Source organism: Eucalyptus grandis, chromosome 8 (genome assembly GCF_016545825.1).
Source record: "Eucalyptus grandis isolate ANBG69807.140 chromosome 8, ASM1654582v1, whole genome shotgun sequence".
NCBI classification, from domain to species: Eukaryota; Viridiplantae; Streptophyta; class Magnoliopsida; order Myrtales; family Myrtaceae; genus Eucalyptus; species Eucalyptus grandis.
The window spans coordinates 51,752,243-51,766,580 of NC_052619.1; the positions used below are offsets into that span (position 1 = coordinate 51,752,243).

General features: G+C 39.4%; 1 protein-coding gene and 2 pseudogenes across 1 annotated transcript; all 3 read left to right on the forward strand.

Annotated features, from left to right (window-relative positions):
• Positions 1-271: 271 nt before the first annotated feature.
• Positions 272-3,111, forward strand: LOC104414916 (endo-1,3;1,4-beta-D-glucanase). Its single transcript, XM_018860771.2, has 8 exons — positions 272-333; positions 443-630; positions 791-812; positions 1,354-1,486; positions 1,798-1,888; positions 2,043-2,132; positions 2,444-2,544; positions 2,693-3,111. The coding sequence occupies exons 2-8, from the start codon at positions 483-485 to the stop codon at positions 2,831-2,833; spliced, it is 726 nt and encodes a 241-aa protein (XP_018716316.2). The 5' UTR covers positions 272-333; positions 443-482; the 3' UTR covers positions 2,834-3,111.
• A 1,906-nt stretch (positions 3,112-5,017) lies between these two features.
• Positions 5,018-9,156, forward strand: LOC120287329 (annotated as a pseudogene).
• A 14-nt stretch (positions 9,157-9,170) lies between these two features.
• LOC108959503 lies at positions 9,171-14,166 on the forward strand (annotated as a pseudogene).
• Positions 14,167-14,338: the final 172 nt, after the last annotated feature.

Genomic DNA, 14,338 nt, shown 5'->3' on the forward strand with positions numbered 1-14,338 from the left:
TTCCTTTTGCTTATCCCAAGTTTCGAACTTGAGAAATCAGGTCTCCGGTCTTTTGCACACGAGTTGCCGGGCTCTGCAAATGGGCTTCTCTTGCGGTGTTCGGACAGGCGAAAAGAAAGATGCCCAAAAACCGACGGCGATCCTAAGGTTTCCCCCGACACGTTGTCGTCCACGTAGTGGTCTTCACTCCTCGTCAAAGAGAATCTATGAAGATACTGCCAAAACCTTTTGTCACTTCTTGATAATTCTTGATTGCAAACGCCATCGAGTCGAGCGAAGTCAACACCGCAACTTTCTCTTCCGACCTGTAACAAATTTCATTGTCCGAGTGACGTAAGTAATGACGCCTGCAAGACTCCAATCTTTACCTTATTAAATTCGTTCTTTTCCCATGTTGCTTTCCACAAATCGTCACATTCTTCCACTGATTCCTCACTCCTAGTGCGTCCCGCATTTGCCGGATTTCTGGGGAAGAGAGGAAGATGTCGAGTTCTCAGTGTTTTGAGAACCCACCGGACCTGAGCTCGACTTGCGGAGCGGGCCGTGTTGAAGAGCTTGCAGGGCTCAAGACTTACGTCACTGGCCCTTCCGATTCCAAGCGTGCCATTATTCTCATCGCCGACGTTTTTGGTATTGAACCCATTTCTTGGATTCTGATTTTGTGTTCCTTCTCTTAGTTGGATCTTTCTTTTGGTCAATTACGTACTTCTTCTTGGTTCTTTGTCGTTCTTGTGCTTTTCGGTCCATTGAATGGCTGCTTGACTGATCGTTTGCTTATCTGTTTGTGCAGGGTATGAGGCTCCTAAGCTGAGGTATGGTGTGGTTACTTGCATAGAATCTTTCTTGGGTTGTTCTATGTATATGTTGTTTTTTAGTGCCATCTTTTGAAGTGAATAACTCTGTCTTGTCCTGAGAGCATACATTTGAAAGCTCTTGACTTTTTGTTCACCTTTCACCTGTGATGTTCTGACAAGCATTACACAGCACATGAGGGTGAGGTCAATTCATTTGGTATGAGTGTGTTCGGTGTTTTTCCGTCTCTGAGTTAAAACATCATCAATTGAAGTGCATATACTCGTGACTTTGTGGCACATTCCACTGACGTGTGGTAGACATTGCTTGATTCAACATAAGTTACAATTTCTGGTTCTAGTAAAATTTGCTATGGCCCGGCTGTTCATATGATGCGGTTTCATCTTGAGATAGAGTGAGCTTCAGTTTCAACACTAACGTTGTATAAGCTAGGATTGCCTTGTTAGCAGTCATGGCATTCTATGTGTTCATAAGATTGAAAATGATAGAGTTACCTTATCAAATTTTCATACTTAATTGCATGCTGCTTTCATTGTAAAGAAAACTTGCAGATAAGGTCGCATCTGCCGGATTCTTGGTGGTTGTACCTGATTTCTTGTATGGAAATCCATATCCCATGGATTACAGTAATCCTAATTTTGATAGAGAAGCTTGGAAGAAAATTCATAGCACGGTGAGTTTTTCACTCCTTCAGGCTGTGAAAGTATTGAAGTACATTTAGAATTCAGTGGAAACAAGGGCTTTCCTATGTGCAAACTTGATTTCTTGACTCATATCACATGCAGTAACTTGCATTAGTAGCTAGACCTGGTTGGAGTTTGCTGGTCATTTGAAAAGTTCTGGGCGCCCATCTGGATCTGTATTTTACCAAATTCTAAATGGGATAAATGAGACAGCATCAATAGAATGAAAGCCTCATGAATTTTCATGTCACCAGTTTTTTAACTTTCTTTTTGTGAACCGTTACCTTATTTACTTCTTTAGGATAAAGGGTATGAAGATGTGAAGCCAGTGATTTCTGCAGTTAGGAGTAAAGGCGTGTCCACCATTGGGGCTGCAGGATTTTGTTGGGGAGGTGAAATTTTCTGAATTCACTTTCACAGTTTTGAGGAGGTTATAAGGTTTAGCAATGGGAAGTTTGTTCTACATTCACCATTGAAAAACTCGTTCTGTCCACTTGAAAAAAAGTTCTTTCAAGTCTTTAAAAAGAGCTTGCCTATACTTTTCAGGAAAGGTACTAGTGAAATTAGCGGGCACTGAAGACATTCAAGCAGCAGTTATTCTGCACCCTGGTCATATGACTGAAGATGAAATCCAAGGTAAAGCTATGCCAGTAAACACTTCATTTTCTTTTCAGCCCCAGCAATATAATTTCTTCATGAGGGTGTTAGACTTGGTGCTGGGTACGGGAGGCTTTTTGGGCTAATTTTCTTTTCAACCACAGCAATATGCTTATGAATGATTAAGTTTGTGAATTCTGGAGAGAATCTGGAGAGAATCTGCAAATGCAGCCAAGAGGGATGAGGAAACATGCTATGAGAACTGTGGTCAAATAGAAGAAATGATAGCGCATTGTCTGACTTGAGAAGTGTTCCTTCAACTGAATCTGATTTTTCTGTTCTTTGTTCAGCTGTCAAGATTCCAACTGCCATATTGGGAGCCGAGATTGACCATGCTTCCCCGCCTGAAGAACTGAAAAAGTTTGGGGAGATCATGTCGGCTAAAACTGAAGTAAGTGTCTTAGGCTGTTATGTGCATTTGTTGCAAACGAATTGTCAGAGAGTGCAATCGTTATTCCACATTCCTGTCAGTTTGCTCTCAAAGCACTTCTCTCCAGTTATTTCTACACATCACTAATTCAGAGACCTCGGTTTTGCAGTTTGAGAGTTACGTGAAAATATTCCCTAGTGTTAGTCATGGATGGAGTGTGAGGTATGACGACAACAACGATTTTGCTGTCAAGAGCGCCGAAGAGGCCCAAGAGGACATGTTGAATTGGTTTTTGAAGCATGTCAAGTGAAGAGAAGGCATTTTAGAAGAATATAGTGAGGGAAGCAGTAGACGACTGCATTGTGTGAGAGATGAACAAGTTGAAGACTGGTCATCTGTTTAGGACTAGTAATCAACTGTAATATTAAGGCGAGGAAACGGCATACTGTACTGTCGTTACGTAGAGAAATAAGATAGGTGGTTTCGTCCCTCAAACTTTGAAGATTGAAAATATATGTTGTGTCGAGTTGTATCGTGCCGATTTGGATGCATTTCTTGTTCAAATTGACTGGAGGTGTTCGCTGTTAACGACGAGGACCGCAAGGGGAATATAGAATAGCATATTTCATTTCCATTTTCCTTTATCATTTTAGAAGGATACGGAGTTCCACAATGGTATCAGCAAAAGTGGGCGATGTATAGATTTTACAGGACCGCTCCAAGTCAAATTCATGCGTCAAATTTTGAATAGAAACTCTATTAAAGATACACGATCTCAACACTATGTTAGTCGAGAAGGAAAAAGAGATGGAAGTAAGCACATGGAGAACGAATCAACCATTCAAATTTGTTACACAAAAACCTATTCGTCTTGTATATTTTAAGGTTAATCACTTTCTGAGTAGGTTGGTTCCAACTAAAACCAAAAACCTATTATGAGACTTTTGGTTCCAAAAGATTTGAACCAAGAACCAAAACCGCCCGTTCTTGATTGGCCAATTCCATTTATGGCGCGTTTGACAACCGACCAAACAATGAAAATTTATATTCTTTTGTTTCCGGGAGTAGATTTGGAACATAAATTCGTTTGGTAAAATTTTTGTTTCTAGAAACAAATTTCTATTTTTTTTTTTTTTTGTTCTAGTAGTAGATTTAAAATATAATTGAGAAATTAAAAAAAAAAATTGATTCTTTATTCTCGGGAATAATTTCATAATCAAGCCAACTTAATTTTCTTTTTTTTCTTCTTCTTTCTTCTTGCTCTTCTTCTTCTCTCTCTTCTTCTTCAATTGTTGTCGCCGACCGGTTGGGTTAGGTCCGGCGAGCTTGCGCAGCCACCGATGGGCCTCACTTGAGCCTCCCCCAGCCACCGATGAGCCTCACCTGGCTAGGCCAGGCTTGTCTAGCCACTGATGAGGCTCCCCTGGTCGGGTGAGGCCAACCTCACGGTGGCTTGGCAAGGTTGAGCCTCGTCGGCGATTGGGCAAGCTTAGTCTCACCAGATCTGGGCAAGGCTGCTCGCCCAGTCAAGGCTCTTGGCCAATGAGGCAAGGCCTCGCCGAGGGTTGGCGACTCTCTAGCAAGGTCGCCGATCATCCCGGGGCCGATGACTGGCAAACCTTGAAGAAGAAGAAAAGAAAAGAAAAGTAAAATGTAAAAAGTAATAAAATTATGAAAAAAAATTAAAAGAAAGTGATTTGGATTAGAAATTTTTCGTATGGTATCAAATGCAATTTTATTTCAATAATAAAAATTTTGAACAATTACCAAATAACTTAAAATGCTTAAGAATTGTTCTCGATAATAGAAAAAAAAATTATTTCTGATTAGAAATTATTTTCGGGAACAAAATGGTTACCAAAGCGCCTTGTTTCCCAATAACTAATTCTTCATTCTACTTGAAAACCGGTCCACTTTTTATATTATGAATAAAACCAAACACCATTTTACTGTAAAAACATATGTTGGCCGGATAGTACAACTAATTTTTCCAGTTCTGAAATTCGAAACTGAATCAATTCTAAATTTGTGAAACTGAGAACTGAATCAATTCTATTTGGAACCAATTTCGGTCTAAGCTGATATGGTCCGTTTCCTAAATTGAACCTGATCGTTGCACACCCTACTCATTTCTGTTCATTTCTTGCCAGCCAAAGAGATACGAATATACCAACTTTTTAAGGATCAAAATGAAGGAATGGTGCAACCGATATAGGGCCCTAGGATAACATATCCTAATATGGACATAGACATCGTGAGGTGACATCAATTCAAACCACAATATTTTTTGGTGACCAATCCGAACCATAAGATCACCCGTGAAAGGAGTTTACAAAAATATTTTCTCAGACATTGCGATATTACATCGTGGATGAATCAATGATTCTCAGAAGGCAATCTTGGCGAGCTACGTTGTGACATTGCCTCCTGCAGATTCTTGTCGTCCAAATTCTAAACCTGCATTCTCTCTCTCTCTCTCGTCTCATTGGCTCTGTCCTTACCTCAGAAGCAGTCAGCGATCACATAACAGAGGCAAGATCCCAGAGAATGTCAGGACCTCAATGCTGCGAGAACCCTCCGACTCTCAACCCAGCCAGCGGCCAAGGCCATGTTGAGGAGCTGGGTGGCCTCAAAAGCTACGTCTCTGGTTCCTCCGACTCCAACCTCCCCATCGTCCTCGTCTCTGACGTGTTTGGTACGTGCCCAGCACTCCCTTTTATCGATAAAGTTAGTATTTTGGGTTCATAGTCGGTGGTTCTGGCTCTACATGTGATCTGTCTCAGTGATTAAGTTGCAAATTTGTCGTAATCTCTTGGTCAACCTTGAAGTTCATAGTTTTTCTTGTAAAATATAATATAAGCTATCCGACTCATGCTTGTGAAGTAAGAGGCTGTGTTTATGGAGTAGGCGGTTTCTTCGAAGTTCATTGATGGTTGATTCATGATGGCATGTGAGTTATCAATTGGAGGTTACTGAATAGGAGCATGAAGAAGGAAAACCTCTTTATATGGTTTCATTTCTGCCGTTTAATCTGTTTTTCCTCCTCTCAAAGCTAATCACATGATTTGGTTGGTCGGGTTGATTGTGCAGGATATGAAGCTCCAAACTTAAGGTATGGACGATTCCCCTATAACTCTTTCTTGCTACTTGCTAGTTGAATTTTTTTTAATTATTATTATTATTATTGTCAGACCATCTCCGTGGGTGTGTTAGTGGAATAGGTTGTGCAGGAATCAAGACTTTCCTTCTCTTCTTTGTATTCTCTTTTAATTTGTCCATTTTATCTCTTTTCCAAATGCCTCACAGTTGACGTGGTTATTACTTTCCTCTAGCTTTATGCTTTAAAATCAACATGAAATTGCTAAGGTCTAGATAAGGTGATGATGTGCGTATTTTCCCTTAAAACTAGAGACGAGAGGAACTACTTCAATGGCAGCTCATTCAATATTGCGGTTAGGTTGTTCTCTTATGACGAAAATACTTGAGGTCTGTGACTCTGCCCGCTTTAGGTCTTGAAAATCTCAATAGTGTTATGTATGGTGGTTTTTAGAGAAGCTCAGGTCTTTAAAATGTCCAACTGGGGTTGAGTCTTCTAAATCTTACTTAAGTGTCTCAAGTGCATGAGCATGGAGATCTCTACCTAAAAAGCAGGACTTGCCCTGCAGCTAGATATGTCTTTTCCTTAGTATTATCGAACTGCTAATGGTCAAGGACCTTCTAATCTTTCTGTTCTGATGAAAGCGTACTGTATGTAATCCCTTGGAATTTCCATATGGTGATCAATCTCTGCGACATCTTTACTCAAAATGATTTAACTTCAGGTTTGGCTGTCCCTTTAGTTACCCTATAGCTCCTTTCATTTTGCAAACAGATTGTTAAGCAGTCTTTTTGTAGTCTTCACCGACTCTTTGTTGTAAAACCATGAATCCTTCTGGGGAATAAAGTTAATGTTTAAGAGTTACCAGCTCCAGTCAAGATCTAAGAAGGTGAATAAATTTTGTGCAACTCATAATTCACAGCATAAATTTTTTGTTAAAATCCTCTATAATCTTCTCCTATTTTTCTTCTGTAGAGCATATACTTTTGCCATACAGGTTTGTAAGTGCTGTAAGTTATAAATGTGTGTGTGTATGTGTCGGGTTTGGTCATCTTTTGATCACCTCTTTCGTAACTTAATAATCAGCTGTTCATTCTTATTGATAGGAAGCTTGCCGACAAGGTCGCTGCTGCTGGGTTTTATGTGGTTGTTCCTGATGGCAGAAGGATCATGGAACTGTGGGTTCTCGATCTTTAATTGATAAACACTTGCTATTTTTTTTCGTTAGAAATTGCACTAGCAATATTCATAAGTTGGTCCAGAATTGCCCATCTCATTATGCTCACTGTTTTCCCATTATCAATTGGTCGCTTAAGCTACAACTCACATTATGTGTACATCAGTAATTGTGATTGCTGATGCCAAAAGAATCTTTTTGCAGGATGAGGGATATGAAGATGCAAATCGAATAGTTGAAGCTGTGAAAGGTAAAGGTGCATCTGCAATTGGGGCTGCTGGCTTTTGTTGGGGAGGTGAGTAGCTTTGTTCTCAATGATTCTTTAAAAGATCTCTTTTCATATCTTGGATATGATTTACAAGCTCGTAATATCGTGCAATGCTCTCGGGATCTTCGTTTCTTCAGCTAAGGTTGTGGTTGAGCTGGCAACGACAGGGGCCATCGAAGCTTCTGTGTTATTACATCCGTCATTCGTCTCTGTGGATGACATCAAGGGTAAGTTCATCTTTGTTTTTGGTAATTTATTAGCCTCTTGGTTTGCATATTTTCAATGCCAGGAATCTCTTATAGTAGCTGCAGGAACCTACCTGTACACATTGTCATTGTTACACACTTGAATATACTACATACGGCTTGCATAACAAAGAAAAAGTTTCTCCTGATGGCTTGGATAGTTGGAACACACACCATAAGACTATCCAGGTATGACAATTTTCTCTGCTCTCTATAACCTTTGTGATGTCACATCCCGATTCACAAGAAAAAGGGGCATGACACGGCCGTTCTTTTACCAAAGAACGCAGCCTCAATATTACCAAAATTCAACCCGATATGATAACATATATATATATATATATATATATATATATATATGACAAAAAGGGGCACTTGGTTACAATATCATAATATATCTGATGTGGACATTGAGCCATATCGAGGAGGAGGTGCTAAGGACCCATTATCTATTCCTACTGGTTCGATCACTCGAGCGCGGGCCAAACAATTTAGGCAAGCTGTTGGTGTCATGGTTCGTGATTTTTGACGTGGAGATGACCTTGGATCAGATCTTGAAGAATCTTGGAAATCTTGACGCAATTTGATTATCTGGTCACCAAATATTTGACCAAGTCAACTAGGAATGTTCTTCTTGTTTATGAATATTTTAGAATATGACGCATTAGTTTTTTTTTAGGGTTGGTTTTAGGGTTTGTGTGGCAGCTAGAAGGCTTATATATAAGACTGACTGAATTTCTTTGGGGACAGATATATTTTATTTTTAAGGACAAGAATTGAGAAGTTTTCTTCTACTGCTCTTTTGAGGACTTGACCTTATCAAGATTCTTTTTGGCAGTCGATTTGACTTATCGAGCGAGATAGCGAATTCTTTCGCTCATGGCATCTATAACGTTGGTTAGTTGACACGCGTTCGTCAACAGGTCACGTTCATACCGAGGTTGCCAATCACAAGTTTGATTGGAGGTCGAGGTTTGCAATTCGCACCATCTGGGTCTTCGTAGAATGATCCTTCCGCAACGATTCACATTAGTTTGGTATCAAAGCTTGCCTCTACAAGGTCTATTTATCTTTAATTTTCTGTTGATATTCAGAAATTTGAGATTTATTGAGCTGGGGTTTCGGTTCTAGCTAATTTAGGGATCCGATTGCTTTTGTGCTTCCTTACGTAGTTGTTTACTATTAGTTTTAAATTTTCTTTTCTAGCATCTTAAATTGTATCTGAGTTCGTCAAAAAAAAAGAAAAAAAAAGAAGAGAAAGAAAACACACACACAAAAAAAAAAAAGTGCGCAAGAGAAAAAAAAAACAGCTTCGGCAAAAAAATAAAAAATTAGCCGAACAAAAAAAAAAATCAAAAAGGCGACTCGTTTGTTAGTAGACCGAATTGAAACAAAATCAGTAGTGATTTGCGTTTCAATTGGAATTTCGAAAGTTGTACTTGTTGGTTTGAAATTGTTACTTCCTGAAACAAAATCAATAGTGATCTAATCTTATTTGATTAGTTCGATTGATTGTCGTGAGGGGGTTGAGAGACAGGTTTTGAGTCCGATAAAGAGCTTGTGAAAAGAGAATACGAGAGGAAAAATGCAAGAGTGTGTAAGCTTAATTGAGGGTGGAAAAAGCCTACACTTGAGTTAAACACGAGGGGAGTGACAAACACCTTGAGAGAAACATGTGAGGGAGTGATTGGTGAGGATTTTTGTGACTAACGTTTACTTGCAGGTCTAAAATATGTTGCACAAAGAAAGTGTGAATCAAAAGGAGGTTGACTCCACACAAAGGGATGAAGTGCTCGTGGAAAGCATCCAGCAATTGAAGGTTGTAGTGGAGGAGCTTAGTGGCTGAATGATGGGAATGACATGAGGGTTGATGGTGATCGAGAGCTACCCGGGGAAAGCCGCAACATCAACAAGACACCGAGAACACGACATAAAAGGCAGCGGCATTATGATGATGATGAGGCCGACATGGAGGATGATCGAGATGCTCGATTTGGAAGGTGGAATGGAGCTCAAGGGTTTAGACACCGAGAAGATAATGGACTTGTCAATATCAAGATGAAGATTCCTTATTTCCAAGGGAAGAATGATCCCGATGCGTATCTAGAATGGGAGAAACGCATGGAGATGGTATTTGATTGCCAACAGTACTCTGAGCTCAAAAAGGTAAAAATTGTAGCTGTTGAATTTACTGATTATGCTATAATTTGGTGGGATCAACTTGTGACTAGTAGGAGGCGCAATGGTGAAAGACCGATAGAGACGTGAGATGAGATGAGATGAAAGCGGTGATGAGAAGGCGTTTTGTACCTAGTCATTACCACTAAGATTTGTTTCAAAAGTTACAGAATCTCACACAAGACAATAAGAGCGTGGAAGAGTATCACAAGGAGATGGAGATTGCCATTATCCGTGCTAATGTGGTGGAGGATCGTGAGGCCATAATGTCAAGATTTTTGAGTAGTTTGAGCCGAGACATAGCAAGGGTGGTGGAGCTACAATACTATGTTGAATTGGAGGAATTGGTGGACAAAGCTATCAAAGTTGAGTGGCAATTGAAGTTGGATCAAAATCACAAGAGTGGAGGAGGTTCAAATAAGAATTGGAGATCCAATTGAAAAAGAGATGAGAAGCCAAATTGGAGAGGAAACAACACCAAAACCGAAACCTCAAAGGAGAAGGAGATGGACGGTAAAGTTGGAACAAATTCGGCTTCAGGTAAAACCGAAAACCCTGACACTAGAACTTGTGAGATTAAATGTTTTAAGTATTTGTGCAAGGGTCATATGGCGAATCAATGCCCTAATAGGAGAGTGATGATCATGACTGGACATGGTGTTATTGAGTCCAAAAGTGAAAAGGAAGAAGATGATGATGAGATGCCACCATTGGAGGATTGTAGTGATGGAGAAGTGGCTATAAAAGGAGACTTATTGGTGGTTAGGCGTTCTCTGAGTGTGCAAGTAAAGGAGGAGGAGTATCACCAATAAAGAGATAACTTGTTTCATACAATATACGTGGTAAATGGTAAGATCTGTAGTATGATAATTAATGGAGGTAGTTGTGCAAATGTGGCAAGTTGTATTATGGTGGATAAGTTGGGTTTAAAGACGACAAAACACCCTAGGCCTTATAGACTTCAATAGTTGAATGATAGTGGAGATGTGAAAGTGTCAAAGCAAGTCCGAATCCCATTTGAGATAGGGAGATATAAGGACGAGGTAGAGTGTGATGTTGTACCTATGCAAGCGGGTCATATCTTGCTTGGAAGACCATGACAATATGATCGAAAGGTATATCGTGATGGATATACTAATCGTTATTCATTGGTGATAAATCAAAAGACTTATACCTTGGTACCAATGACACCTATTGAGGTGTATCAAGATTAGTTAAAGTTACAACAAGAAGCCGAGAGAGAGAAAATGTGAGAAATCTGAGGGCTTGCGTGGTGTGTTTGAGACGCAAGGAAAATGAGAGGCCAAGAGAAGAATTGTGGTAAAAACCGAGGGAAAAGAAGAGAGGAAAGAAAAGAGGCAAAATAATTTTTATGCAAAATCAAGTGAAGTGAGGAGAGTTTTAGTTCTAGATCGACCAATGCTTGTACTTGTGTACAAGGATGTTTTGTTTTCTACTAACGATCTTAACCCAAGTTGGCCTAGTCCTATTGTGTTTTTATTGCAGGAATTTGAAGATGTCTTTCCTGATGAACTTCCTCGAGGGATACCACCGATTCGAGGCATAGAACATCAAATTGACTTGATTCCTAGTGCGCCATTACTTAATCGATCCGCATATCGAAGTAATCCCGAGGAGACAAAGGAACTTCAGCGGCAAGTTAGCGAACTTTTGGAACAGGGGTATGTGAGAGAGAGTCTTAGCCCGTACGCCGTCCCTGTTTTGTTGGTGTCAAAGAAAGATGGAACTTGGCGAATGTGTGTCAATTGCCAAGCAATTAATAATATTACGGTAAAGTATCGACATCCTATTCCTAGGTTAGATGACATGTTGGATGAGTTGCATGGTTCTTGCATTTTCACTAAGATCGATTTGAAAAGTGGCTATCATCAAATTAAGATGAAAGAAAGTGATGAATGGAAAACTGCATTTAAGACCAAGTATGGATTATATGAGTGGTTAGTACCATTTGGATTAACTAATGCACTGAGCACGTTTATGCGACATATGAATCATGTTTTGCGTGCTTTTATTGGTCGATTTGTGGTTGTCTATTTTGATGACATCTTGATTTATAGCTGAAGTCCTGATGACCATATTGAGCATGTGCAAGCTGTCTTGTAGGTTTTAAGGGCCGAGCAATTATACGCTAATCTAAAGAGGTGCTCTTTTGTTACCAACAAATTAGTATTTCTAGGATTTGTTGTTAGTGCTAATGGTATACAGTTTGATGAAGAAAAGGTCAAAGCAATCCGTGAATGGCCAACGCCTAAGACCATAAGAGAGGTGTGTAGTTTTCATGGATTGGCGAGTTTTTATCGATGATTTGTGAGAAATTTCAGCACCATTGCCGCACCTTTAACTAAGGTTATCAAGAAGCACGTGGGTTTCACATGGGGAGAAGAGCAAGATAAAGCATTTAATCTTTTAAAAGATAAGTTGACTAATGCTCATTTGTTATCTTTGCCAAATTTCAGTGCTACTTTTGAGATAGAGTGCAATGCTTCTGGTACAGGAATTGGAGCCGTGTTGATGCAAGGAGGGTGTCCCATAGCTTATTTCAGTGAAAAATTGAGTGGAGCAACATTGAATTATCCTACCTATGATAAAGAGATGTATGCTTTAGTGCGAGCTTTGGAGACTTGGCAACATTATTTATGGCCAAAGGAGTTTGTGATCCACACCGACCATGAGACCTTGAAGTACTTGAAAGGGCAGCAAAAGTTGAATAAAAGACATGCCAAATGGATGGAGTTCATCGAGACTTTTCCATATGTGATCAAGTACAAGAAAGGTAAGGAGAATGTGGTAGCCAATGCACTTTCTCAAAGGTATGCGATTCTAACTATTTTAGAAGCAAAGTGTCTAGGTTTTGAGCATATTAAGGGCTTATATACTGATGATGATGACTTTGGGAGAGTGCATGAAGCATATGAACACGCTACATTTTATAAATTTTATAGGCATGGAGGTTATCTTTTTTCGTGAAAATAAATTATGTTTGCCTAAGTGTTCTTTGCGTGAATTGTTGGTACGAGAAGCGCATAGTGATGGTTTAATGGGGAATTTTGGCATTAATAAGACTTATGAAGTGCTGCATGAACATTTTTATTGGCCACATATAAAGAGAGATGTCATACGTGTCTATAAGAGATGCATTGCTTGTAAGCAATCTAAGTCTACAACTAAACCGCATGGCTTGTATACACCATTACCTATTTCAACGCATTCTTGGACTGATATTTCTATGGATTTTGTGTTAGGATTGCCTAGGTCTAAGAATGGTAGAGATTTTATTTATGTGGTTGTTGATCGGTTTTAAAAAATGGCTCATTTTATACCTTGTCATAAAACTGATGATGCATCTCATGTTGCTAATTTGTTCTTTAGGGAAGTTGTACGTTTGCATGGCATGCCTAGATCGATTGTTTCAAATCGAGATTCTAAATTTCTTAGCTACTTTTGGAAAACATTGTGGAAAAATTAGGAACACGGTTGTTATTTTCTACTACTTGTCATCCACAGACCGATGGTCAAACCGAGGTAGTTAATAGAACTTTAGGGGTATTGTTGCATGCTATTATTAAAAAGAACATAAAATCTTAGGAAGATTGTCTGCCACATGTTGAATTTGCATATAATAGGAGTATGCATTCTGCTACTAAATTTACACCATTTGAGGTTGTCTATGGTTTTAATCCATTAACTTCGTTAGATTTAATCCCTTTACCTATTGATGAGCGTGTGGATTTAGATGGAGCAAAGAAAGCTGAATTTGTCAAGGCGTTACATGAGAAGACGCACACAAATATTGAGCGCAAGACTGAGCAATATGCAAGACAAGCCAACAAAGGGCGCAAGGAAGTGGTGTTTGAACCCGGCGATTGGGTTTGGGTTTATATGCGCAAAGAGAGATTTCCTGAGCAGCGACATTCTAAGTTATTACCGTGAGGGGATGGACCATTCATGGTTTTGGAAAGAGTTAACAATAATGCCTACAAGCTTGATCTTCCAGGTAAGTATGATGTTAGTGCCACATTTAATGTTTCTAACTTGACTCTTTTTTATGCCAGTGATGATTTGAGGGAAAATCCTTTGCACGGGGGAGGGAATGATGTAGACATCGAGCCATATCGAGGAGGAGGTGCTAAGGACCAATTATCTATTCCTACTGGTTCGATCACTCGAGCACGGGCCAAGTAATTTAGGCAAGCTGTTGGTGTCATGATTCGTGATCTTTGGCGTGGAGATGACCTTGGATCAGATTTTGAAGAATCTTGGAAATCTTGGCGCAATTTGATTATCTGGTCACCAAATATTTGACCAAGTCAAATAGGAATATTTTTCTTGTTTAGGAATATTCTAGAATATGACGCATTAGGTTTTTTTTAGGGTTGGTTTTAGGGTTTGTGTGGCGGTTAGAAGGCCTATATATAAGACTAATTGAATTTCTTTGGGGGACATATATATTTTATTTTTAAGGACAAGAATTGAGAGGTTTTCTTCTACTGCTCTTTTGAGGACTTGACCTTATCAAGATTCTCTTTGGCGGTCGATTTGATTTATTGAGCGAGATAGCGAATTCTTTCACTCGTGGCGTTTATAACATTGGTTAGTTGACACGCGTTCATCAACATGTCACATTCATACCAATGTTGCCAATCACAGGTTTGATTAGAGGTCGAGGTTTACAATTTGCACCATTCAAGTTTTTGTAGAACGATCCTTCCACAACGATTCACATCAATATTTATAATCCACAAAAATTAAAACATAAACCTTCTACAAAGACTAACTTATAAACCTATTAACTATGCACAAGCCATACCAAAAATTTCCACCACAAAAGT